Below are 27551 nucleotides of genomic sequence, written 5' to 3'. Positions count from 1 at the left end.
TGGAGTGGTACCTATTTATCTACTTGCACTTTGACATGCTTTCAAACTGCTAGGTTGGCAGGAGCAGGGACCGAGCAACGCAGGGATTCGAACCGCCGACCTTCTGATTGGCAAGCCCTAGGCTCTGTGGTTTAGATCACAGTGCCACCCACGTCCCTTTGACCTCAGGAACTGTCATGCAAAATGTGGTTCCAATATCTTAAGAGGGCTCCAAATGTGCACAAACAACTTTCCAAACTATATAGTAGAGTTTAAAAAATATTTTCCATCTTTATTGTGTTTCACATCAACTCTGTGAGGCAGACCACTGTTGCTAACATTTTATAGAAGGATAAATGAAACAAACAAAACAAATATCGGTGTCCAAGGCCACACAATAAGCCTTGTTGGAGGTGGGACTTTCACTGCCCATCGCCTTCTGTCTTTTAAAAAACCACTATGTCGTGTTTTGTTACTCCTAGTTTCTTCTGCCAGACTTCAGCTCCCACTGCCAGCAGCTTGAAAACACAACTCATCCACATAAAATTCCAAGGATCCGTGAGTCCTTACACAGCTCAGAATCACCACCCTAGAGTTCATAGTAGACACATCCTGAGAATTTGAATATAAGAGCCCTACTGGATCAGGTTAATGCTTCATGTAGTCCAGCACTGTGCTTTCTACAGAGAGCCCCAGGTTTAGTCTTTGGCACCTTCAGATAGGACTGAGAGAGACCAGTGGCGTAGCGTGGGTTGTCAGCACCCGGGGCAAGGCAAGTAATTTGCGCCCCCTAACCCGTGGATTTGCGCCCCCTAACCCTAACCCCCAGATGTTGCGCCCGGTGTGGCCGGCCCCCCCTGCACCCCCCACGCTACACCACTGAGAGAGACTCTTGCCTGAAACCCCAGAGAGCTGTTGCTGGTCAGTGTAGACCAGGGATAGGCAAACTAAGGCCAGGGGGCCAGATGCGGCCCAATCGCCTTCTCAATCTGGCCCGTGGACGGTCCAGGAATCAGTGTGTTTTTACATGAGTAGAATGTGCCCTTTTATTTAAAATGCATCTCTGGGTTATTTGTGGGACATCTCGCTTTCAGGCCGAGGGAGCTGGCGTTTGTCCACAGACAGCTTTTCAGGTCATGTGGCCAGCATAACTAAACCATTTCTGGCACAACGGGACACTGTGATGGAAGCCAGAGCGCATGGAAACAGTGTTTACCTTCCTGCCACAGCAGTAGCTATTTTTTTAGTTGCACTGGTATGCTTTCGAACTGCTAGGTTGACAGAAGCTTGGACAGAGCAACAGGAGCTCACCCCATCAGGCTGATTTGAACTGCCGATCTTCCGACCAGCAAGCCCAAGAGCCTCAGTGGTTTAGACCACAGCGCCACCCACGTCCCTGCTGAGTAACCAGGGACTAGGTTACTCAGGGCATACATATTTGTGACTCGGAAAGGTAGCTTCCTAGCCTTAGGGCAGGGCAGGATTTCCTTGTAGGCTTGAGCTGTGTGTCACTCCTTTTAGAAATCAATCACATAGTGAAGGCTTATTATTTTCAATAAATATACTGCGGATTGAGCAAGTGGGTTTACTTTGACCCACTTTCATGCATTTCTCACTTTCCAGTAACAACTGAATTTATGTCCCAAAGCTGAGAAAAACTGAGTCTGAGAATCTCCACTGTGGAGAGGAGTGTCTTGTAGAGTAGCAAAGCCCTTCCTTCCTTCCTCTCTCTCTCCAGTAATCCAGTGGAACTGAATGGCAGTAAATACAGATGAATGGGAACCTGAAATACTTCCACACTACATAATTAGCACTCATGTGGAACACATTTCCAGGACATGTTCTGATGACCACCATGAATTAAAAAACAAAACAAAACCGTATTAGACAAATTTATGGAACGCAACTCTCAGTCTCTAAACTGAGCCTCTATTCGGGAGCAGAAGCTGGAAGCAAATCACAAGGACCGGTTATCTCTTCCCTGGCCTGTTTGTGAGCGTGTTGGGGAGAAGGCACGAACTGTGGGTCTTCTAAGCATCCCACAGGGAAAGTCACCATCAGTTTGCCCTGCCCCGTGCCTAGCCGCTCAGTGCGGCTAGACGGCCGGTCGCTTTCCCCGTACAGCGCCTTGCACCTTCCTCTGATGCGCTGCAAATGCGACCTAAGCCTCTGCAGCAGTGGCCGGGAGAGCAGGCGACCCCCTTGCCCGGCTGGCCCCGCTCTCCTCCCGCATCTCCCTCTGGGCGGTCCCGCTCTTTCCCCCCCCAGCAGACCCGAGGGCTGGCTGGCTGGCTGGCGTCCTGCGCACCTTGGGGAGGGGTGGGGGAAGAGAGCGAGCGAGAGGACCCGCGTTATTTGCTGCAGCAGCGGCAAGAGGCGGCAGCGACTCTTCAGCTCCATTCCTCCGGAGCAGCGCGTGGTGAAGACAGCGACTGCGCCGCCAGCTCGACCCAGAGTCCTCCCGATCCGGGATCGGGGCACGCTTGCCTGAAGCCGCCAGACTAGCCGATCCGGACAGCCCTCGTCCTGCAACGCCTCTGCCGACTGCAGCCTCGCCGCTTGCAGGTAGGCGTCTTCCCCAAGCCCCAGCCGTGCACAGCAATGTTGCTGCGGCTGCAGCCTGTCTGCAGGCGGGATGCTTGGAGGCGCGGGGTGAAAAGCGGGTCAAAGGCAGTGGCCCCGGCCACGCGTCTTCTTGCAGACAAAACAAGGCGATCGTGGGTGGGCGCCTTGGGACACCCTCGGGGCAATAAAGAATCGCTTCTATCTCGGAGTAAGGAACCTCCCGACGCGCTTCAGCCTTATACTCCCCTTGCAATCCGGGTGAATTAAATTGATTTCACTACCCCGCCTTTAATACTGTTTGTGATTGCAACGCGGCGGAGGGGAGAGGGTTAATTGGTGTTTGGGGGTTGTGAGGATGGAAACGGGTGCATCTTCTTCCGCGGTCATTATTCCGAAGTAGAAGGACGGGATATTTCCTCCGTTAGCCTCAGGAGACGTGAGGGATTTCAGGGAACAGAAAACGAGAAGCTCTTGTTTTTGGTTTTCGTCGTTGCGTACCAGGCGTCTTGTTTTTAAGTCTACCGAGCTCCGGTTCAACTTGTTCGCATTTTGGGTAGCGGGACTGGGGGAAAGAACGGCGTCCCAGAGTCCACGGTTTTCCTTTATGGCAATAGTAGCCAAGGTTAGGAGGGGTGCTCATGGGTGTAATAGTCCTTCAATAGGAAAAGACACACAGAAAGAGATTCGCTAGTATTTGCAACGTGTGAATGCTGTTGTGCAGTAGTTCCATCATTTGGCATATAGAGTACTACTAAAGTGGGGTATTTGCAGCTTTTAGTGAATTGATTAGCTTAACTGAGTAGACACCTCTTGAGCAACCAATTAATTGAAAAGTATCACCTTGCTATTGTAAATTGAGGTCTGCACCTTTTTAAGCCTAGCTTTGTATTAGCTTTACCCCTCAAAACTCTCCTTTATTGCTCTTGTGGAAATATACTAGGGTTGGATAAAAGAGGATACTTCTGCAATTATGTTGAGAAGAGAGGTTCTGGAGGGGTTGGGGCATACGTAAAAATTAACTCTTTGGTGACCTGGCCCCTCCTTCAACACACTGGGTGCCTGCTGTCACTCCGATACCTAGCCACCTGAAGACAGACTCTTGGAATGTGCTCAGTATTTGAACCATTTCGTCGAACTGCATAATCACAAGATACAGATGGAGAGGTGTCTCCCTGTTTTTAGTTGCAAAGAATAAGAGTAACAAGGAGAATTCTGCAATACATATTTGGGGAGTACCTTTATTTAGCCAACCAAAATGCCAGAAAATAGTGTGCAAACTTTCAAGTTCTGCAGAATTTCTCATCGGGCTAGAAGATGGTAAGCAAAGCAAATGGGGGGAAGAGGGAGAAGAAATGGCTGTTGGTGAAGTGTCTTAAGCTAGATGCAAATCCATGGCTTCTTCTCCACTAGTCATTTTTCACTCCCTTCTGTATTTATCATCAAGCCTGATTAGGAGTTCTGGAGAATTCAAGAGTTTGCATACTATTCTGCCATACCTTGCTTGACCTAATAAAGGCATTGCCCTAATATGGATTGTGGAATTTTCTTTGTGGGACATCTTGCTTTCTGTTAGAATCAGCACTATTTCATTTTATTGGATCAACTTCTGATCATGTCAGTAGTGTGCAAGCTTTTTCAAGTAGCATTGAGTCCTGAATTCATTCTGTATATTCACATATTCTTACAAACAGTTGGTTCACTCACATGGCAAGCCATTATTTGTCTACACAGAAGTATGTCCCTTTGAGTTATTTTCTATGTACCACATACAAATATTTACCAGTACATATACAGGAACAGAGCTGTGGTTTCCTGAGGCATTGATACATACAATTTGAAAGGGTATGTACTGCAGTCACATTTTGTATAGTTTTACTGAGTATACACATGTGAAGCTGTCTTGAGTGAGAATAAAACATCATGCCCTTAAAAAAATACCGGGTTTTATGCTGGGATGAAGGCAGTTGAGAGTCAAGTCTGAAAGCCTGCTCCATAATCCTAAATATTTATGGAATTGTTCTGGTTACCCAATATGCAGGAAAGCCAGGGCTGTATTCTGATACTAAAAATGGATTCTGGAGTTGAGTCTCAGCTGAAGTTAAGCCCTGTCTGCTACTTTCCAAAGCTGTGGATAGAACTCACTGAGGTCCAGTTAATTTTGTTTTGTTTTGTAAAAGGCTAGTGGTAATTTGTTCCCAGGACACTCCATAAAGAGAAGAATTTTAGACTCGTAGGATTGTAGAGTTGGAAGGGACCCTGAGGATCATCTCGACCTAGTGCCGGATTTACATATAAGCTAAACAAGCTATAGCTTGGAACCCCACTCTCTTGGGGGGGGGGGGATTTAAAGGAAAAAAACTGGATGTACATTTCCAAAATATAAGATAAATTCAACAATTACTTTGATAAAATACATATTTTGTTATGTGCAAATGGCTTTAGATACCTATTAGGTCGATAAATTTCCACATAGCATGTATTCAACACAAAAAGCAGCAACTATTTATTGTTGATAAAGGACAGCTGGACATATAAAGGGCCCCATTACCTTCAGTAGCTTAGGGCCTCATCAAACCTAAATTCGGCCCTGTCTAGACCAACCTTCTGCAATGCAGGAATATGCAACTATCCCATATGGGGATCGAACCTGCAACTCTGGCGTAATCAGCACCACCAACTAAGAGTCTCATGCTATTATTCTTGAGATGTGTGTACTGGGTGATTTTATACATAGCAGTTGCATTCTTCTGCTCTACAGACTAGAACTAATTATGGCAGGGAGGGAAGGACAGGAAGCCACTTTCTTTGGGGCTTGTCCCTAATCTGCTGGGATTGAGGCCACCAGTATTTTCCAGGCAGCTAGCCAGAGAATCACAAGGATAAAACAGAGTGAGGCCATCTGAAAGGCATTGCTCAATGTCAGTCAATTAACACCGGGTGAGACCTTTATGTTGAAGGATTCACTAAGTGTTCAGGAGTCTAACGCAAAATTGGGCTGGGGTTTCTAGAATGGAGCTTGAGAAAGGCAGAGACTTTGAGCCAATGGACACAATGTTGACATAGACCTGAAATAACTACCTTCAAATCGATGACCTGCTAAACAAAATAAATATTGCACATTATAGGTGTTGTTAAATTATATTTTATGGAGCGAGGCTCATCGGGCAGGCTCTGAGCAGGCAGATGAATGGGCAATATAAATACAATCTGCAAGGAATGAGCAAAGCTCTCTTTGAAGCTACCAAGTTCATTTGAGGTGGTTCCATACTAAAGCATTTTCTCTGAAATTGACATCACTTATTTTCATAGTTATTACACAGAATCCAGATGACATTGCTGCCAGACTGTTGTGTTCCAGGACTTCTCCCATCTTCTTTGTGCTATTGCACCCCACTCCTAACAAATTCCAATGCAATTTCAGCTCCGGACTTTCAAATGTAAACTTGCAAGATATTATGGTGCAAGATATTATGGATGAACCTTGTGGAAGCTGTAGTCAGCGATGAGCCCGCTGGTGAAACCTTCCTACGTTACTTGCCTTGCATACCCAGCAGAACCACCACCATTACTAGTCTTGCCCCCACAGAGCACTTTTGCAAAAGTTAACATTCCACAGTTATCTGCTTGGGAAAGAGAACAGATAATGCGATTTGCCCTCCTCCCACACTCCTCTCCCATCCCTGCCAAACAGCTTATCAGTGGTGTATTTTGCTTAAACAGAGATATTAATCTGCCACCGTTTCATATTTTGCAATACAATTTCTTCTTCCCATTCCTTTTCCACAGCTTGCATTTGAGTTTTTCTTCATTTTTTAAAAAGCGTCTTTTTTGTGCTAAAGTGTCAGTGCACTAATAAAACTTAAAACACATTACTGAGAAAATGTTCACACTTTCTTGTTCAATTTTTGCTTGATTTTTCCAGTGGTTGGTGCAGTAACACGCTGCCCACTTTTGCCTTTGTTATGGGAGTGGGCATTGCAGGATGAGGGGTGATATGGCGCTTGATTATGAGTGCTGTGTGGATGCCTGAGGTGGATCTGCTTCCAGCTGATCCGAAATGCTTCATTAACACTAATTAGCCTTTGTAGTGTGGCACTAAGGAGTATACGTAGCTTCTTTTATTTTGCCACCGCAAAATAACATTAACTCGGTTCCAATGAGTTCCGGCTGAAATCTGAGTGAAATGTTTTCTTATTAGAACTACAGCTGAACCTTTCCAGGTAAACAAGATTTTAAATTCTGCTTGATTGGCACTTTGTGGGGGTTTTTAGGGCAGGGACAGGGTATGTGTTACCCTCTAGATAATGTTGGACTCTAATTCCTATCAGTTCCAGCCAGCGTAGCCAACAGTCAGGGACGATGGGAGTTGTAGTCCAACATTATCCGGAGGGTAATCCGGAGGGGCTTGAAGGAATATGTGCAGAGTTTAATACAACACTGTTTTGACTAGTTTTTTTTCTGGGAATATGACCTTTGCATGTCAGGAATTCTCCCCCATAAAAAAGAAAATGGAAAAATTGCACACGTGCTCACCACATTTGGAGACAGGTGAGACTTCTTCCTACACTGATGGAGCCACTCTGTTGGGGGAAATATTGACTGTGTGAACTGGGGCAACGGTTTATCTGATCTGCAAGCAAGGAGAAGAGAATACACCCTGCAGCCTCCAGCTATTTGGACAGGCCTGCTAGGATAACATAAAATGGGAATATTGATTCACCTGACTGTTTTGTGCAGAAGAAAATACAAAAAAGACACTTACCTGGGGAGTAGGGTTCTGTGTTCATTTTGTTTACTTATTAATATTTCTTATTATTTGTTTTGCATTACTGTGAGTTTTTGAAACTAACCAGCTAACTAAATATAAATATTTTAAAAACAAAAAAGGTTAAGTAAAACTGCAGAGCAAAGCAAAATCATATGAGTTTGAAGAATATTGGGTGATAACTAAGATTTGATATTGGATTCGGCTTACAAGCCTGAGAGAATAAAGTGAATTTAGTCCAAGAGACCGTGTTACATAATGACTGGGCCATTTCTCTTTACCCTTCTATATAAACGTGATTTTCTCACCGCTCAGAAACCTCCAAAATGCATGAGGGAAGACTTTACCTGGCCCAGACTAGAGGCATTAAGGAGCATAGCTCCATTGATTGGTCCCAAATTGATTTTGAGAGGAAGGTCTGCTGTCAAATTTCACTTGGCTACCTGCCTCCCAGGACCCAAGGTGACTCCCTCCTCAAGGGACCAAATGATTTAGTCCTGCATCTTGCTTCATATTGTTGCAAATGAGGCCACCTCACTGAAATTAGACACAGCAAAGGAAAAGGAGGGGTGTCACCTTGCCCTGAAAGTACTTTCTATGGTGAGATTTTGCCCTCTGGTACATTTTGCTCAAAGGCACAGCAATGAAGGCAGCCGTGTGCCTGGATCGAATGGATTTCACTCTCCAGCATTTCCTTCTCTAATAGAAATCCAATATCTTCCCTTGCACTGCCAGGATTCTTTGCACCCACAATTTACAATAAAAAATAAGGCCCTCCATTCATATTGTTTAGAGGGGATTAAACCCCCCTCTTAGTGGCTGCAATGCTGGGACTGTAGGAAGCACGAGAGAGATTTGAGGGAGGGGTCTGGAAGGTTTGTTTTTTAAGCCAAATCTGAAGGACAACAACAACAACTTTTTATTTATGCCCCGCCCATCTGGCTGGGTTGCCCCAGCAACTCTGGCCAGCTTGCTAAATACACACCCACCCACCCTAGACTATGCAGGGAGTTAGAAGCCAGGACTGATGTGCTCATTCTACCAACCATTAAAGCATCTTCCATTCAATCTCATCACTTTTTCTTAGTCTGTAATACAGCCTTCCCCCAACCTGGTAACCTCCAGATTTTTGTTGGACTCCAACTCCCATAATCTCCAGCCAGCATGGTCAATGGACAGGGATGATGGGGATTGTCGTCCAACATCAACTGGAGGACACCAGATGGGGTAAGGCTGGACTAGCCTATAAAGCAATCTGACCTAGCTTCTATAAGCTTCCATATACTTATCTACCCACCTACCCTTTGTCTAGATTACTGTACCAAATCCAGGCAGCCAGCCAAGCATGGTTCCACAGTGGTGATGTAGGGTAGCCAGGCTTCACTGATGCTCACAATTAGTGCCAAGCTTATTGAGTTACCCTAGTTCTTTCCAACCTTCCCTCTCTCTCTCTCTCTGCTGAGCTGCTAATGACCTTTTTGTTCTTGCTGGTGTAGGAGCATTCAAGCTTCTGAGCTGCACAGAGTCCTTCATGGGAATGGAAAGGTCCAGTGCATTCTGGAGGAGGTGGAATAGCCAAAGTGCAAGAGATGTCGTGTGAAAAGCTAGGGTTGCCCACTCTCGTTCTGAATAAAAAAGCAACTGTGGAGTCCTGATCTGGAATGTGCTCTCTGATCCAGGTTGGGGCCTCCTAGCGCTTTTCTGCTGAAAATGAGTCAAGAGGGCTTGGTTTAGACACACACACACACACACACACACACACAATAATAATAATAATATTTTATTTATATCCCGCCCTCCCCAGCCGAAGCCGGGCTCAGGGCGGCTAACAACAATAAAATAATACAACATTCTAAAATAATTTCATTATAAAATTAATTCAAATCAAATTGATGGCAACCATTGGGCTAGAGTTCTGTGAAGATTGCCAAAGGAGGGAGTCAGGCTGTGCCCTGACCAAAGGCCTGGTGGAACAGCTCTGCCTTGCAGACCCTGCGGAAAGATGTCAAGTCCCGCAGGGCCCTAGTCTCTTGTGGCAGAGCGTTCCACCAGATCGGAGCCACAGCCGAAAAAGCCCTGGCTCTGGTTGAGGCCAGCCTAACCTCTCTGTGGCCTGGGACCTCCAAGATGTTTTTGTTTGAAGATCGTAAGTTCCTCTGTGGGACATACCAGGAAAGGCGGTCCCATAGGTACGAGGGTCCCAGGCTGTATAGGGCTTTAAAGGTTAAAACCAGCACCTTAAACCTGATCCTGTACTCCACCAGGGGCCAGTGCAGCTGGTATAGCACCGGGTGAATGGAGGGACCATATCCTGATTGGAATAATATCCTGGATCAGGGCCCCAAGGCTGCTTTTTCTCCAAACTAACAGTATATTCACATTAGCAGCTTAAAATGCAGCAAGGTCACCCCCCTGCTGAATTTCCCAGCTGCATTTACACAGTTCTGCTCACCTCCAAAAGGGGACGGAGATGTCTTAACCCAGCACGCATGGCCTTGTTGGTTTCCCTGCCCTTGCAACTCCCCAGGAAACTCCAAATCGTGAAATTCAACTGCACATTTGTTATGGCTATTAGGGTATATTCTCATTACTGTTTACCATTTTCTACTTGGATTAAAGTTCGTTTGAGGAAAACGTATCAAACGGCAGTGTTTGTGAAGCAACTACAGGATCGATATGGATTGTGGCTATCGTCATGTGAAAAGAAGCTTCGGGAAACTAGGGGTAGGAGTCAGTGGTAATGTGAACATACCCTCAAAGTGGCCTGTTTAAGCTTGTTTAAACAAATGACATTCCTGTGAGGCTTGGTTCTTAAATACTGGCTTGGTGTGCAGCAATTAAGTATGGAGATTTGTCATCTACTAATTGCTGCAGACTGAGCCACTGAGAAAGGCTGGCTGAGAACTTTTGACACCCTTATAATACAAATCTTACCTGTCTGCAGGTGCATTCTAACTCCCCCCCCCCCTCGGTACTCTTATTGGTTATAAATAGGAAGATTGGTATGCAGATTTGCAAATTGTTACATAATTGACATGGATCAATCAATTCCTGTTTCATGTAGAGGGGGGAGGTTTCAGCCGGAACTTGCCGGAACTCAGTTCCAGCACCTCTCAGGTGGGCACCATTGCATTATAAGAAAACAAAGGAGGCATTCATGGTGAGTTCCGGCACCTCTTTTTCTAGAAAAATAGCACTGGTTTCATGAATGAAGCCCTAAGTTTAATCAGGGATCGTAGGAGCTGCTTGTGTTTCCCAGGCTAGAGTTGGCCCTAAATCGAGGTGTTGGAAGAGCTGCCTGCAGCTGGCTTTGCCCTGAATTACCTGTGGTGATGGGGAGATAACAGCAGCTGCTGGACATTTCCCCCTCACTCTGGAGTCAAACAATGAACCAAGGGAAGGGTCCAACTCTACAGTGGATTATCAAAGCAGACGGGGGGGGAAATAAGGACGTTGTTGGAGTGGAACAGAGATGAAAGCATGCTGTGCATAGGAACACACTGGGGAGCTAAGACTAGGTGGGAGTCTATTTTGTGTAATCTAGCTGGCATGCTTCAAGGCAGCAGTGAAGCTATGCTATGCTATCCAAACTGATTTAGTAATCCTTTCCTTTCCTCTTTTTTCAGGTCGTCACAATGAGCAGCGGTGGTGGCACTGTCTGGATAATGGGTATAGCTTGGGCACTGGTCGTGTCATGGACCAGTGCCACAGGCATGGAGGATCGCTGCTTGCCTGGAGGGAAACACAAAGCTAGCCCAAGCCCAGAAGGACAGCTTGGCATTTGCCAGATCTATGCAGAAAGTGAGTATTGGTTAAGGGCACAAAGGCAGCAGGAGGGAGAAGCTACAAGGCTTGAAGAGCTTTGGGCAAGCAGGAAGTGGAGCTCTGCAGCCAAGGTTCCTCTCAGCATTTCCCCACAGGTTTGAGGAGAGATGAGCAAACCTCCTTATGGTTGATGAAATAAATGAGATGATTGGATGCAAAGTAGACCTGTACCTTTAACAAGAGTTGGCATAGAAGAGTTGTCTAGAAGCTGGTGATACTTATCTCTACCTTATATTCTGGGCGCTAACCTGTAGCCCTCCTCCAGCTCCCATCAGCCTCTGCCAGCATGGCCCAATGGTCAGGGAAGGTGGGAGGTGAAGTCCAGCAGCATCTAGAGGGCCTGGGCTTCCCCACACCCGACACAGTGTCACCACTTCCTCTAACAGTGAATGAGTGGTCCAGTTAGCCTTGCCCCTAGCCCTATACTAATAGCTGCATCTAAACATGTAATGGGAAAGTTTGACCCATTGATTCAGTGGCATTTTATTCCACATGGGATTGTTTTATTTTTCTTTTAAAAAACACACAATCTCAGACAAGGGAAATTGAGTTAACCTTTATATTGTCCTATAAAGGGTGGTCTTGCTTTAATTTAGTATAGGAATTTACCAGCTTGATATTTTGTCTTGTACTAATAAGGTCATATTTTGCATAATATAGTGCTATTGATCAATCACAAAAATACATGAAGAAAGCTGAAACAGCAGCCCCCAGCTAACTATGTTCAAGGAAATCAATGTTGTATGATTATTTTACTATATAACAAAAATGTCCATGCAAACACATTTGATATGGACCATCAATTTTTTACCTCAGAAATCTTGGGAATGCTGCTACTGGGCAGGACTTACACATGACTCTGCTGAACAAAAGAGCCATATGATGGCCCTTCAATTTCATGTTCCTCAAATCTTTCACTGCAGAGTCCAGGAACTGGACTTTCTCTTGGTTCAGGACCATATATCAGGAGGGCAACGCTCCAGACAAACAGATCAAAAGATTCACTTTTTAAAAGTTAACAGGTCTTTCTTGTACATTTTCAGCCTCGGTTGTTTTTCAAGAAAAGAGGAAGGCTAGTGAGAATAATATGTACTGTGTTTCATTTTGAGGCTGCAATGATCTCATAGCCCTGGCTGATCACAATTTAATGTGTGTGCACAGGGTGCAAAGGAACTCAGCAGAGGCAACCCCTGGTGCCTGGGTGAAACTTTGTAGGGTTGTACACAGAGGCCACAGAGACTGTAGGGAGCGGGTGGGGAATGGGACATGGGTATAGGAGTATAGGGTTCTTATCATGCCCAGAATACCTACTAGGGAATTTATGTATTCATTGGCTCGCCACATGGTAACTGGTGGCAATTTGCATACATCCAGCTCGTTAGGCAATACCTGCAGCTGTTGCAATCAGACTGTAACATGCAGGTTTGCCGGAATAACAACTGGTTCATCTCAGCACAAAGGAAAGGGGCTGCTGACAGAAGTTTCCTTTCCCCACAGATGCCTGTTGCTCACCGGAGGTCACCCAGGACCTTTCCAAAGCCAATGACATCTACTGGAACCGCTGTGGGAGCCTTAGCAGCAGGTCAGACAGAGAGGCAGCCACGCCTACTCCAGTCGTGTGTGTGTGTGTGTGTGTGTGTGTGTGTGTTTCCTTTCCTACAAGCTGGGCCTACCAATAGGTAGGAGTTCCTTCTAAAACTAGTCTTGGAAGTTACCAGACAACTGGGATGGGGAAGATCTGCTCCTTGGCACGACCTTTCTTCACATTTTTTTATTAATCCCGCCCCCGTGGGTAGCCCTTTGCTTGCCATTTTAGGCCTGCTCCGCCATCTTTATGCCCTGGTGCTTCTTTCTCCTATGCAGATGTGAGGGCTATCTACAGCAGCTGGAATGTTTTTACCGTTGCTCCCCCATCGCTGCCCAGTGGCCTCATCCTCAGCGCCCCACAGCTGTGCTGGCTGTGCCCCTCTGCCAGAGTTTCTGTGACCAATGGTGAGTGAAGTCTCCTTGTCCCGACTGGGGAGGGAGGGGACCCTGTGGGGGATGAAGAAACAGGGAAAGAGCATCGTCTCCTGGAGATAGCAGAAGAGGAGAGTGTCATCACATTGCTGGTGTCCTGTTTAAATGAAATGCCCTGCCATTTTAAGACAGAGAAGCAGGGAAAGGCATACTGGGTTGTTGTTGTTTTACACTTAAAAGGCCCTTTATAAGTCATTTTCCCCACAGAAATTCAACAAGCTCGGGGACACTGTATCTATGACACCTGTATCTCGCTTTCGGCACACCCAGCTCAATTTTGGAATAAATCAGCTGGATGTGGGGAAGCTGAGTCAAGTGCAGGAGCTAACCTGGATACCGAGGGAAATCCATAAGCTTTTTAAAGGGCATCTCCACCCAACACAAACATACTTCCATTTTTGGGGCCTCAGGCAGTGGACTGGTGGAAATAAATGCATGCAATTCTATTGGCAAAAAATGTTGAATTGGGTAAAGGTGGGGTAAAGGAGGACGTGCTTAGTGAGTACTGACCCTCCATTGGGACTGAAAAAGATAGAGAAACTTGGGTTCATATCTCCATTAAACTTAGTCATAAAACTAACAGAGTGACCTTGAACTGGGGATTGTTATTCAGCCCAATATACTTCACAGGGTTGTCTGTCATAAGGATCAAAATGGTGTGTGGACCTTGTGCACCAACCTGAGCTCCTTGGAGGTCTGATGTAACAATAATAAAAGGTCTGGTCTGATATAATAAAAATGGTCTGATATAATAACAATTAAAGTTCAACTGCTTTCCTTATTGCCACACCTTCTTGTCACCTCAGGTATGACGCTTGCAAGGAAGACCTGACGTGTGCTCGCAACTGGCTCACTGACTGGCATTGGGGCCCTGAGGGAAACAACTGCAGCCAGGACTGCCTGTCGTATGGCCAGGTGAGGACACTAAAAGCCCCGAGATGGATGCAGCCCTCTGCCCCAGAAATCACATGAGTCATGAAGAGATGCCTGTACTGAGTCATGTTTGGGAAAAGCAATTGCTGAAGGAGAAAGAGGAATTACACCATTCCCAGGAGGCCTCAGCTTCAGCACAAACCAAGCCAAGTCTTTCAGTATTCCTAAAATCACATAAATTATGTGAAAGGGCTTTGTCAACAACTTAAGGTCTTTATCTCAACTTGTGATGCCTTTTTAGAATAAGGTTCCCACTCTTCAAGGGGGAAAAGCTTAAAAGTGAATGTGCCTCCAACCTCAGGTAGAAGTTGTTGGGGTTTGTATTCTTCTCTTAAAACAAATAGACCTAGCTTATGTGACTACTCACTCATGGTTCATCCTTTCAAGGAGCACTGTTCCACAGAGGAATGGTAATCTGAATTGATGTTAGGCTGGGAAATTTTCAGAACTATTGTAGGAGCCATGAGTAAAAATGCTGACATAATGATATGCTCTTTGGCATTTTTTAAAACTGTTGTGCCACCAGCATTCTCTGTCAGAAACTGCAAGTCAAAGACAAAGAAAATGCCTGAAGAGATCAGTGGTTTTAATATTTCTTTCTAGCTACCTCTGTATTGCCAGTTACACAATGAGGAATTGTTTCCCACAAGCTTAGCGAATAGGCAAGGGGTTTCCTCCCATCTCTTAAAACCAGGTGGCAGACATCAAGAGAGCACACTGCTTCCCAAATACCCAACTTTATCTCTCATCATGAGGACTAAAAGCCTAATTGTTGGAGGAGGGAATTGTTTGTACTCTCAATGTTAGCAAGAGGCCAGAGACTTCAAACGTCTTAAGGTCAATCCGATAGTAAATGCTCCAACATCTCCAAGGTTTAACAAAACAGAAACATCTCCAAGGTTTTCCTTGGATGTACAGGGCACCCAAGGGGCGATCTTGGTCAGTGAAGCCTCTTCTGTGTCTTGCTTTAAAAAAACCACACACACACACACACACACACACACACACACACAAAATCCCAGCTGCAGTTCAAAAGGCAGGTGCTACACTACCCCGAAGGTCGGCAGAAATTGAAACCCCTCATATTCTAACTCTACATGACATGTTTCAGCCTTTCCACTGGAGGTGAAGCTAATTTCTGCTGACTGCTGGTCGTCTTGCACTGAAACAGTCAGTTGAACCTTCGGGCAGCTAGCAGAGTTTGTGTCCAGTGACAGGCAGGCAGGCAGGCAGGCAGGCAGGCAGAGAGCAACAGCTTGGCAGGATGCCTGTCAGAAGAAATGGGCAGTATATGACTGACAGTGTAACAATGTCAGCACCATACAGCTCGTCCCTTCTTCCCCTGCAGTGTTTGCCCAACAAGGATGACAGACAGGATTGCTAGTAATGTGTGGTGGCTGCTGCCCTTTTGAATTGGTGGAGCTGTCATTTGTGACCCACTCTCTCCTCAAACTGAGTTTTTTACAGTATTTTAGAAAGCAAAATAGTGCATCTAATCATGCACAGAACGCAATTGTATCCCCACAGAAGAATATCAACCATTATCTCAAAGCATCAAAGGATTGGGGGAATGGTGTACAAGGCCTTGAGCATGATATCCTGACGAAGTTCTTGTTTAGAAATCAAGCCACATCAAGCAAGCCACAAATCAAGCAGGCCCAGTTAGTCTGCCTTTCTGCCATGTGGTAGCAATTGTGTTGCTCTTTTGGGAGAGGCAGGAGCTAACAGCCGGGATTCTATGAAGCAAGCCCCTCTCACCCCATGCGGGAGGGACTGTGCTGGTGACACAGCTCAAGTCATCAAGATACTCACTCTGCTGCAGGCCCCTCAAAATGTTGTCTGTCTTCGGCTTCCTCCAGCCCTAGCCAGCATGGCCAGTGGTCAGGGTTCATGGGCGCTGGAAGTTCCAACAACAGTCTCTCACCTACTTTGGGTATCTTGAGTCTGCTGAGTGACAGATTAGTTTGGAAAACTAAAGCAAAACAAGGTAATGCATTTGTCTTTCATATTGTGCTGCTCCTTCTTCTCTTCCCACCTACCCCCTTGCCCAGTGGCGGACCTACATTTGGGGGGCCACTGTCGCCCCCCCTTTACAACCAGCAATGAGGTCTGGGTAACCAGTATTCTGTTTTTCAATGGGGTTGTTCCACGACAGATCGCCACACCTTTACAATGTCTTTGTGGGATGGTTGAAATATAGGCAACAAAAAACTAATCAATTTGAGTCACGTGACTCAAATTGAGTCTACTAGACCCAAAATGTTTAAGCAGTGTGGTCCGAAGTTGCTTCTGGGGTCCCTCCGGGGTGAAGGGCCCTTAAGCTTCATTGGTTTCCTAGTAGATCTGTCCCTGCCCTCACCCCAGATTGGTTTGTTTGGATGATACTCTACCCTTCTGCTCATAAAGACACAGCCAGCCCTGCTAAAAGTCTCTTGACATCCCTCTGCCTCGGCCCAGTATACCTGGAGCGTCTCCATCCCCATCGTCCAGCCTGGACACTGAGGTCCAGCTCCATGGGCTTTATGGCGGTTCCCTCACTGCGAGAAGTGAAGCTACAGTGAACCAGACAGAGGGCTGTCTCGGTAGTGGCGCCCGCCCTGTGAAACACCCTCCCTTCAGATGTCAAGGAAATACAGTGGTAGCTCAGGTTACAAACGCTTTGGGTTACAAACTCTGCTAACCCGGAAGTAGTTACCTCAGGTTGCGAACTTTGCCCCAGGATGAGAACGGAAATTGCGTGCCAGCGGCATGGCGGCAGCGGGAGGCCCCATTAGCAAAAGTGCACCTCAGGTTAAGAATGGTTTCGGGTTAAGAATGGACCTCCGGAATGAATTAAGTTCATAACCCGAGGTACCACTGTACAGTAAACAACTATATGACTTTTAGAAGACATCTGAAGGCAGCCCTGTTTAGGGAAGTTTTTAATGTTTGATTTTTTTTATTATTGTTATTGGTGTTCTGTTAGGAGCTGCCCAGAGTGGCTGGGGACACCCAGCCAGATGGGCTGGGTATAAATAATAAATTATTACTATGATGATGGAGTGTTGTTCAAGCCTTAATTTCAGCACTGAGGCTGTGCAGAGCAAGAGCGCTTCACATTCACAGCTCCCCACCTCTCTCTTCCCCTCAGATGTACAAGAATGGCAAAGAGCTCTGCGAAACCATCTGGGATGATTCCTTCGTAGCCAGCACTGATCCTTGCGAGTGCCTGACGCTGACGGCCTCTGACTCAGCCCTCTCTGCCTCTTATTTGCGTCTTGAAGACAGCGACAGCATCGAGGAGCCAGACACCACCAAGGAAGGCATTGAAAGAGGCCGCGCCAGCCCTGGAGGGCCCTGCCCAGGCAACCCCCTGCTCCGTCGCCTGCGGAGGAACATGCAGAAGCGCTCAGTCTTCATGGAAGACGTGGAGGGTAGTGGGAGCGGGTTCTGATTGGAGACAGCCAGCCTCCCAGGGGAAAATAACCCCCTCCCCTGTGATTTTCTGAGGCTTGGGGGGGATCGCTTGTGATCTATGCAAATCCTTCATGTCCCTTGTCACCAGCTTCTTGCCATCTTGTATAGCTCTGTGCAACCTGGGTGTGGCCGTGGCAGAGGAAGCAGGTGTGGCAATTTAGCCGAGCACTCTGATTCCCCATGCCCTAGAAGCAGAGTTTACCCCACCAGAGCACCACCTTCTACCCCCGGTATGCTTGCCTGTGGCCGCTGCTTCCCCTACACACGTCTTGTACATCGAATCATAGAATTGTAGTGTTGGAAGGGACCACGAGGGTCATCTAGTCCAACCCCCTGCAATGCAAGAATCATTTTGCCCAACGTGGGGCTTGAACCCACAACCATCTAGAACAGCAGGGTTGGAGAGCAGTCAATGGTGGTTTCTTCACTCTCAACACCCTGCCTTCCCTTCCAATGACTAAAACACCCATTCCCACCCCCCAGTGGTCCTCAAATCAGTCTCCTCTAGCACTATGGGGGAGCAAGCGATGTCTGTGTTTCAAAGGCTCTGGCCTGAGAGAGTGAGAGGTTGCATAGACTAAGAATAAATAAGTTAATGAGATCATTCTGCACTGACTATTAACCCCAGCTACTAATAATAAGGCTTTAGGGATGTTTGCCTGTAGAACTGAGCCAAAATGAAACAGCCTTCGCTGTTTGCGCTTGACATAGGCAGCAGAAAAAATCACTGCCTAGGAAGTAGGATCTGAGAGTTAAAAGGCTGGTTACAGTTCTGTAGCAAGGAAACTGCAGATCTTTGTAAACCAGTAGCTGCTGCAGTATTAAAATGGCCAGTGCTTCATAGTTAGCTTAAATTTGTATACAACCAAACACAGAACGGGGAGGAGAAAGAGATTGTGCCACTGATGTGGCTAGATTTAGATTGGTTATCATTGTAATAATTCAATGTGTGTATCATGGAAAAGTTTAAAACATCCATTAAAAAAAATATACAGAGCCTCCAGTCTGAACTGGTCAGTGCCATGTACCGGTAGTTTGTCCTAGGCAGAAAAGTAGTTTGTGAACCAAAAAAAGAAAACGGCATCTCATCTTGAGTGGACGGAATAGTAGGATCCCTGGAATTAGAATCTTAGAATTCAGTGCAGGAATCCCGGGGGGGGGGGGGGGGCTCAAACCACCAACCTTCTGGTTAACAGCCAGTTCTTACCCGTGTCCTCCATATCTTATGCAGCACTCCTTGAATTTCACCACATCAAGCCCTGTATTACCATGTGCAAACTTCCTTTATAATATTGTCCACCTTCTGTCCAAAACAGATCTCGTGTCACGAACATGCTCTGCTTTATCAGCTGCCTTGTCATGCTCTTGCTTGTTCACCCTTGTCCACCTTTGTTGCAAATTGCACACTATGTATTGGTTCAAACCTATTACTTGTGGAGAAATTAAACAACAAAAATGACTTGCGTGGGTCAGTATTTGTGGAAAGAATCAGGGGGTGGGGATCAGTAGGTATCTCTGCAAAGAACAGTCCCTTTCTTAGCTTTTGACACGTCTGGCTGAATGGCAAAATGAACTTGGATGAAAAGGGAGAGAGTCCACTTAGACAGAAATTTTCTGTTAATGGCTCAAGCTGCCTGATTTACTTGTTTGGATTGTGTTTAGAGTATTGTGTATATGGTATTATGGGTGTTAGTTGCCAAATCGCAAGACAATACTTGTGATCAGTGAGGACCGCTAGCTTGCTTTCTCCAAACTGGAGAGCCAGTGTGGTGTAGTGGTTAAGAGCGGTAGTCTCGTAATCTGGTGAACCGGGTTTGCGTCTCTGCTTCTCCACATGCAGCTGCTGGGTGACCTTGGGCCAGTCACACTTCTCTGAAATCTCTCAGCCCCACTCACCTCACAGAGTGTTTGTTGTGGGGGAGGAAGGGAAAGGAGAATGTTAGCCGCTTTGAGACGCCTTTGGGTAGTGATAAAGCGGGATATCAAATCAAAACTCTTCTTCAAAACAAGAGACCTCTTTAGGCACTATTCCATTTGAACCGTTCCTTGGTTCAGGATTGTATTATAAAAGTACCCATTAGCCTTATTGAGTGCCGCTTACCAAACAACCATCTAACACTGTTAAACAGTGCTGAAGCAAAAGTGACCTGGCCCAAAGGACAGGTGTGGTGGGGAGTCTGTTAGATGAGGATGGGATAGTGGAAAAGCAGGTAAGGTAATGCTGAGCTGGTTCAGGAGAGGGATTGGTAAAGAAGCATTTTTTGAGGAAGCTCTTGAAGGAAAAGGAAATTGGCTTGATAGAGTGGAGAGGCTCTTCTTAAGAGAGCAAGCTACATTAGGCAGGAAGATGGGAGACAGAGATGGATGGAGTTGGAGCGGACTATAAAGCAGCATGAGGAAATGAGAAGGGGCATGAGAGCCAGAGGAGGGGCACAGCTGAGAGAGAGAGAGAGCTAACTTTGTTAAAAGGATTTGCTAAAATAAATAAGACTCTCCTCCACAGTGGCTGCTTCATCCCTCTGTCAAGCAACAGCAACTGCAAAGTTTTACATTTATTATTATCCCTTTGATTATTCCAAATGTCTCACACATATTCTCTCAGTAATCTTTGCATCAATGCAGAAAGTAGGTAAATATAATTCCCACAGTACAGTGGTACCTCGGGTTAAGTACTTAATTCGTTCCGGAGGTCCGTTCTTAACTTTAAACTGTTCTTAACCTGAAGCACCACTTTAGCTAATGGGGCCTCCTGCTAACGCCGCAGCATGATTTGTGTTCTCATCCTGAAGCAAAGTTCTTAAGCTGAAGCACTATTTCTGGGTTAGCGGAGTCTGTAACCTGAAGTGTATTTAACCCAGGTACCACTGAATAGATAAAGGACTGGCTGATAGGCCAACTGAAAAGTTAATGACTGAAGAGAGATTTCAGTCAGGGATTTTCCAGGACCCTCACTCTCTCAGCCACTATATTTGTGCACCAGATTGCTATTTAACCACCTAGTCCTGCCCTAAAGGTGAAGAAATTCTCCCACCCCCATTTCTTCCCAACACATGAGAAACACTTGCAGCTAAAGGTGGAACACTGAGGGCACTGGGCAGAATGGACTGAAGTGAATGGAAACAATAGAAAATCCTGATGTGTGGACGCATTACTTGACAGCACCTTAATGAAAGCTCCAGACCAGTCTGAAATGTGCAGACACACATGTGGACAGGACTATAGCCCATTCCATGGCAACAGCACAGAACTGCTTCCCTGCCTGGCTTGATTTCTCCAGCTACTGAAATTGACTAGGATTGCCACACTGGAGTAGATAAGAAGTTCTCTGGCTCAGCCAGGAGCTCAGGTTGGTGTGGGGGAGATTTTGCCTGGCTCTGTGTGGCTCCATTCATTACTCAAGCTGCCAACTCACTAAAAAAATGTAACCCTTCACTTGCAGACACTATCCCTTTTTGGCCTGCTTTTATGATACCCCATCGGTCACTTCACACACCACAGAATTGTTGGTTGTTGTTTTAAATTTATTAGAAAGAAAAAAAAGGCATATACAAATGCTTCCAGAAAGAAAGGCACTGGATCAGACCCTTTCTCTTGACAGATCCTGCACCTGCTTCTGCTCCAATGTTCCCTTTGCAGCTGGGACTCCAAAGGATTTACAACCTCCGACTAAAAAACAAGCTTGACAAAATTAGAAAAGTTTCTTGTGTAGATAAAGCAAGATAATCCCACAAGGAAGGGAATAATCTGCTGCCCCCCTACAGGCTGGTCACGGTCTTAAGCTTTCGTTCATGAAAGAAACGGTGGGGAGGGCGCTTGCTGGAAGTTTCCTTCCTGGCAAAGTAGCTCAGCAAGGACTGAGCGTTTTTCTGGGCTGCGTCGTCTTCCGTGTCATCCCTGTAGAGAGGAAGGTAAAAGATAGGGGGAAATGAGGGATCTGGGTACAGCATTGTTCCTCCGCTGGCAAGCTATGCTCGACTTCTACTTCTCCTTGAGAGTTGCGCCCACTTATCTTGGATTCAGACTTCTTCTACCTGCTACAACCACTGACCTTCGCTGCCTTCCAAGAGCCGAGATAGAAAACAGGTGCCCTGGCAGGCAGCCCTTCTTCCCTCAACAGAGACAGTACCGGATTCCTGCCCCATCTATCCAGGGGAACGTTAACTGGCTGCCTCTCAAGCTCCTCCTGCGGCATTTGGCATGACTGCCAAGGTCAGCCTGAGGTGGGAGGCAGCGGAGAATCAGCCAACTCCCTGGACTCAAGCGGAGGAGCTGCTCCCTGGATTGAGCTGGGTTCCAGAAAGCTGTGGATATCAGGGAAGGCAGTCACAAGCATCTTTGGGCATCAGCAATTCAGCAACTCTGTGCAGTACTCTGCATGAGCACAGAGCAAGGCACAGGGGAGTTAGCAGAGCAAGCCAGACACAAAAGGGGGGACCCTCCTTGCTCACAGCTTATAAATGAATTTAAGGGAAAGAGTCCCACAAACACTCAGCAGGTCCATTCAACTCCAACGATTGCCCTCCCCAGTGCCACTATTTAAAAAGCATCCTGGACTGCCAATCCACTATCTTCCTATATAATATTTGTGTAGGGAAGTCATCATGCTACATCGTATGTGCAAAACCATCTGAAGGAATCTCTCACATGCCCTTATCTGCAGCAGCAGGTGTTTCCTCCTATGCTCCAGTTTCCTCAATCTCCCTTCTGAAGGTACATCTACCAGTCCAAGATCCATCCAACAGTTCTTCTGTCCCCACTTACCAGCAAACGGGCACAGCTTTGCTCTCCAAGATGACCTGAGCTGTACTCCAGCTGAATCGTACAAACTGTGGGTAGCCAAAGACAGGGTCCAGATTTTGGGTGAGCCACTCTTTAGTCTTAGGATCTGGGCCGGGGAAGGAGTAGAGATATTAGAGGATGGGTGGCCAAGTATCCTGGCATATTAGTGCTCAGTATTATCCCTACTTCAAAGACTGAGCCGTAGCCTGGAGAACAGTGGGTGGGAAACATGACACAATAGGGGTTTGCAAACCTCCTAAGTACGGTATTATCTCCACCAACTCTGCTGCTTTCTCAGTGCGTAATATCTTAGAGGTCATTTTACACATATACACACACATTTCAACTTAATGCAAGGACATGGCATTCTGTCCTAGAGGTCAACCCAAGCACAAGAGCCAAGAAGGTCCTACTCACCCTAAGAGAGGGGAGATGGGAGGTATAGACTCTATACTATGCTATTGGGGATCTAGGACAGCTAATGGCATCTAGTGAGGGCCGGGAAAAGCCCACATTGTTGCCAAGTAAACTAAATATGTAATTCAAAGATGAGAGTGGGGAAGAACATTCACAAATAATAAATGTGGGTCTTAGTCACTGCCAAAGTAATGACTTGGCTTATTCATCTGAATGAAGCACTGCACTCTTTGTGTGCCTCCACAGAAACGCAACAGCCAAAGGTCCATCCTGCCTACCCTTTTGTTTCCCACATTAAGGCGACAGCCCTCTTCCAGTGTTATCTCAGCAGCTGACATATTGCCTTACAACCTGGAGTTTGCCTATTTCCATCCTATATGCTAATAGTTAAGACGTTATCAAGGTGTGACACCTTATTCAGAAAAACAGCACCGTCCATGTGCAAGAAAGAATGGAAGAAGGCGGCTTGGGGGCACTCCCAAGTACAAACAATATCTAAGGGGCGGGGGAAGAAACCTAACTGGGGGTGAGGGGAACCAGAAACAGATCCGTGAGAACTGAAAATGATCAATGGACACAAAATGCCGGCTGTTGTGGGAGGAGGGGGACAGAAAACCAGGAAAAAGGAAAGAGGGCAAATGAGAGTATCCTGCCAAAGGGCCTGGCAGGCTGGCACCCTTGACATTTTGTTGCAGGTCCCTCTGATTTTGACTACCCTCTCATCCATGTGTTCATTTTCTTTTAAATCCACCTAAGCTAGAAGAAGAAAAAGAGGAGTTTGGATTTGATATCCCGCTTTATCACTACCCGAAAGAGTCTCAAAGCGGCTTACATTCTTGGCCACCACATCTTGTGGTGGAAATTCATGTGGCTGGTTCTGTGCCCAAGCTGAGGAGAAATACTGGGATTACCATTAGGATAGCCAGAGCCATAATCCAAGTCCGCATCTTCCAGATCCTCCAAGAACCTCCAGTTCTTTACCACCCGGTCCCTCGCCACCTACGGAAAATGAGAGATAACCAGCAATGGAATTGCCTTCCTGCATCATTCCCATCCTGATCCATCTAGTCTAGTGGTCTCGAATAGTAGCCAGCCCCTGTCCTAATGAATGATGGCAATAGTCACCCCCCATTGTTTGGCCCCAGCACCCAGTATTCTGTTCCAGCACATGAAAGCTTATTTAGCTGTTTCACGGTGGAAGCGGTTAGAGCTTCACAGTTTAACCGTACATCTCTCCAGATACCAGAAAGCATAGTGAGCCAGGAAACAAAGAGATCCTATGTCTCACATTCACCTTGGCACAGATGCTGGCTGCACTGACAACAGGGAAGAGGGAGTCTGCTTTTGGTTTCACTGTAACCTCCAGGTCTGGGAAATGCTGCTTGAGTTTTTCCTGGTACTTCTCTGCTGGTCCCACAGTATCCACAAAGACCTGAAGGAGGGAGGAACCACAAAGCACTGAAGAGGTGGGATTTCTTGCCACTTCCTACAGGTGTGGGATGCTGAGCTGGCTCACCTTTGCAACCTGCACTCCAGAGTCCAACGCCCTCTGGATTAATCCAATGGCCGTATCATGCGAAAGCGCATTCAGGTTGTACTTAGCTCTGCAAGGGAAAGGAAGCTATGTTGTTCGCTCGCAAATAAAAACCTTGGCTCTGAGGCCCAAATGTCAGAAAAGGGCTGGTTGGGAAAGTTGTTGTGGAGACTGCACCCTGGACCAGCTTATGTCTCTACCAGCCAGAACAGAAAGATGTCTCCGCCAGTACATTATCAATAGAACAGCTGCCCTGTCCACACAGCAAATAGGAGGTCAAATCTCACATAGTCTTAAGAGTGCAGTGGGCTGTTTGTGCCACAGCCAGTTAACACAGCAAACAACATAACAGCAGTAAGCATGGTTCTCAAGGATGAGCTGGCATGAAGGACGAAAGCAGCTCAGGGGGAGAGACACGGCCTCCCTTCTCTGAAAGAGGTCTGTCCAACTTTTCTGATAAACTCCAAGGTGAGAGGCCTCGTGTTTCCAATCCCCTTCCCCTTCCCCTTCCTCTGTCCTCTTTAGCCTGCAGCCACTACACAACACATCCAATGTCAGCGGCACTTTTTCATTTGCCAGGTCAAAGTGATTTTATTGAAAACTGTGTTTTTTCTGCCATGTCAGTCTCTGTTACGATTTTATCACCGCAGTTGTGTTTGGCTATTGTGGCTTTAATTATAGTTAGCTACCTTTGGAAACACGTATGCATTAGAAAGGCAGGGTATTAATCTTTATAACAAGTACACGAATAAACAAAACACAACGATTCCAGGCAGAGAAGCGATCTTGGGAGAAAAACCGCCACCCATTCAAAGCTGTGGTTCTAGCACAGGGGTGGAGAACCTGCGGCCTTCCAGGCATGGCTAAACTACAACTCCCACCACCCCTGACCACTGTTGCTGGGAGCTGGAGCCCAGCAACATCTCGGGGGTGGGGGGGAGAGGTTCCCCAACCCTGCTGCAGAGGCTTCTTCATCTAATATTGTCCCCAATCTGCTTACCGTCTCTGCATACTGGTGGAGATGTAATTGGGTGAGAGGATGTGCAGGACCCACCCAACAAAATCCTTCGCTGCACCCAGTTTCTCAAAGAGCTGTTCCCGCTGGGCCTCTGTCAGAGTCTTGGAATCTGTGACGGGAAAGCAAGCAGGGAGGAGAGGACACAAACTCAAAAAAGACCTGACCTAGGAAGAATAAAAGCTGGGCAGTGCTTTGACAGCTGTTAGGGGAAACGCTCCAAGAGGCACAGCATTGCCCCTTTTAGTCCAGATCCCATTTCCTGCCCCACCAGCATCACATCGCAGTCCCAGCCAGGCACGCCTTTCTTTTCTTTTTACCTGCTACCTTCAGTGCCTCTAGGTCTCCCTGCCGATCCACAGGACAGTAACAGATTCCATAAACCATGGGACCTGGGAAGAAAGCAGAAGCCAATGCAAGCTACTCTTTCAAGACTCAGAGCTCCATCTACGGATGCAAAACTGCAGGTGTTTTTATAACAACATTGTCATGTGAGAAACGCTCTGAACCAGCAACACTAAGTATAGTTATAATTACAGCCCCAGGACACAACTGGACCTGCAATCAGGAATCCTCCACAAAAGACTCCTCTCCAGCCACCATCACAGGACATTATTCTATTTTAAGGGTGGGGAAGTTCTGCTCAGCAGCAGGGGTGAGGTAGGGGAAGTAAAAAGCAGTCATGGGACTGAAGAAACTTATTGGCACAGAACTAGAACGACACTATTTGCAAATCAGGACTGGATTAATTGTCAATTCTACAAGAGAGTCATTGTGGTGTAGCGTCCGACTAGGGCTTGGAAGACCAAGGTTGAAATGCCCACGCAATCAACATCTCTCAGCCTATCCTACCTCACAGGGTTATTGTGAGGATAAATTGGGAAGAGGGTCATGTACGCCACTTTGAGCTCCTTGGAGGAAAGGTGGCATACAAATGAAATACTACTACTACAAAACTGCTCTATATCTTCACAATTTATCCTCATAATCACCTCTCCTGGCGTTAATTAAAGTAGGTTGGCAGATAGCAATAGGAATCCTCTAGCGTCTAGGCCACCTGGCAAGTCCACGTATCACCCCAAGGCACGCGAGTATTAAGGATCAGCCCGTGATTCGGCCCTCCCCTTCTGATGCTTTTAGGCAGTGCTTTTTCTGGGGGGACGCAGGGGTATGCATAGCCCTAAATATTTTGTGAATCTGAGTTTGGCCTCATTAAGGGACAGTATTTCAATGAGTAAGAAAATGAGGGTACCCCTAAACAATTTTTTTAAAGAAAAAAGCACTGCTTTTAGAACTCGATTCCGCGCTGGGGCAAAAAGCACCCCAGGGATTCCTCGCTCCCGCCGGTGTCGCCCTCAGGCACGTACCCAGCACCGGACCCCGGCCTGCTTCATCGATGCCCAGGCTGCAGGGTTCGCTCCGGCAAGCGGCGGGCACCGCGGAGTCCAGCAAACAATTCACGGCGTTGTCCCGTTCGAAAGCGCTCAGGTCCATTTTCGCGCCGCAAGCGCCGTAAAAACTCGGTACAGGAAACGAAAGGGAAGGGAAATCCCAGAGAGTGCGCGGCTTGCTGGGTATTGTAGTTCGCAGAACAGATCGGACTTGCGCACCAACTTCTCTAACAGCATCGTGGGGGGTCACATCTGGTTGTAAATCAGGACAGTAAAAGTAGCGGGGAGGAATAGTGAAGACTCCTGGTTTCTGTCCTCTGTTTCGAAAGGGCTTCATTGCACTTTAGGCACAACATCTGTCCCTGTTGGATCACGTCTGGTGAATGTATGGGACTGCTAAACAGAGCCAGGAATTACCATGCTCTGGCTAGCTAGCGCCCAGCTGATGCTACAGTGTTCCCTGAGCTCCTTATACAACTTATACATCTTCTTCATACAGTACTAGAAAGCATTTGTTCGGCCGCTCATCTATGTCCGCTCTATGAGCATATTTTACACACTAACAGCGTAAAGCTATAATGGGTGGACTTCAGGTGGATTGCATATAACACTGCCCTTTTCCCCCCAGCAAAGCTCCTGCGCATTTAACATGTGTGCAAAAGGCAGGCATCGAGCAGGCGATTCACCAGCTGGATGCCTACCTGTGTCTTGCAGCTGATAAACGGGAGCGTGTGTACGCAGCAACTGTGAATGAAGACCGCGAGTGGGCTTGCCATCTTTCGTCTTTGGCAGGAGTCGGGACGTGACGGACAAACATCCAGCAAGGGGTGATAAAAAGATTGACCTGTTGAACGTTTGCCTGCCGTGCAGTTG

General features: G+C 46.7%; 2 protein-coding genes and 1 long non-coding RNA gene across 4 annotated transcripts; 1 reads left to right on the top strand and 2 right to left on the bottom strand.

Annotated features, from left to right (window-relative positions):
• Nucleotides 1-245: 245 nt before the first annotated feature.
• LOC310700886 lies at nucleotides 246-11044 on the bottom strand. The gene is made up of 3 exons (XR_014522887.1): nucleotides 10944-11044; nucleotides 2288-2552; nucleotides 246-568 (listed from the first exon to the last, which is right to left on the bottom strand). It is a non-coding gene; the product is annotated as an uncharacterized lncRNA (long non-coding RNA).
• On the top strand, nucleotides 2417-19001 carry RTBDN (retbindin). Its single transcript, XM_083490842.1, has 6 exons — nucleotides 2417-2544; nucleotides 10936-11110; nucleotides 12632-12716; nucleotides 12998-13126; nucleotides 13960-14068; nucleotides 17217-19001. Exons 2-6 carry the CDS (start codon nucleotides 10945-10947, stop codon nucleotides 17517-17519), a joined length of 792 nt encoding a protein of 263 aa, XP_083346968.1. The 5' UTR covers nucleotides 2417-2544; nucleotides 10936-10944; the 3' UTR covers nucleotides 17520-19001.
• A 2041-nt stretch (nucleotides 19002-21042) lies between these two features.
• On the bottom strand, nucleotides 21043-27139 carry RNASEH2A (ribonuclease H2 subunit A). Of its 2 annotated transcripts, XM_083482743.1 has the most exons (8): nucleotides 26655-26995; nucleotides 25608-25679; nucleotides 25273-25399; nucleotides 24255-24342; nucleotides 24033-24170; nucleotides 23650-23737; nucleotides 22304-22427; nucleotides 21043-21436 (listed from the first exon to the last, which is right to left on the bottom strand). In XM_083482743.1, the coding sequence occupies exons 1-8, from the start codon at nucleotides 26779-26781 to the stop codon at nucleotides 21298-21300; spliced, it is 903 nt and encodes a 300-aa protein (XP_083338869.1). In that variant the 5' UTR covers nucleotides 26782-26995; the 3' UTR covers nucleotides 21043-21297. The 2 variants fall into 2 exon arrangements, with proteins under 2 accessions (XP_083338869.1, XP_083338870.1); XM_083482744.1 differs by lacking the exons at nucleotides 21043-21436; nucleotides 22304-22427 and adding an exon at nucleotides 22434-23494 and having other exon boundaries at nucleotides 23571-23737; nucleotides 26655-27139.
• Nucleotides 27140-27551: the final 412 nt, after the last annotated feature.

This window comes from Podarcis liolepis, assembly GCF_965112155.1.
Source record: "Podarcis liolepis genome assembly, chromosome: 2".
NCBI classification, from domain to species: Eukaryota; Metazoa; Chordata; class Lepidosauria; order Squamata; family Lacertidae; genus Podarcis; species Podarcis liolepis.
The sequence above is the reverse complement of the archived record's forward strand: the minus strand, read 5'-3'. Positions and strand labels throughout refer to the sequence as shown.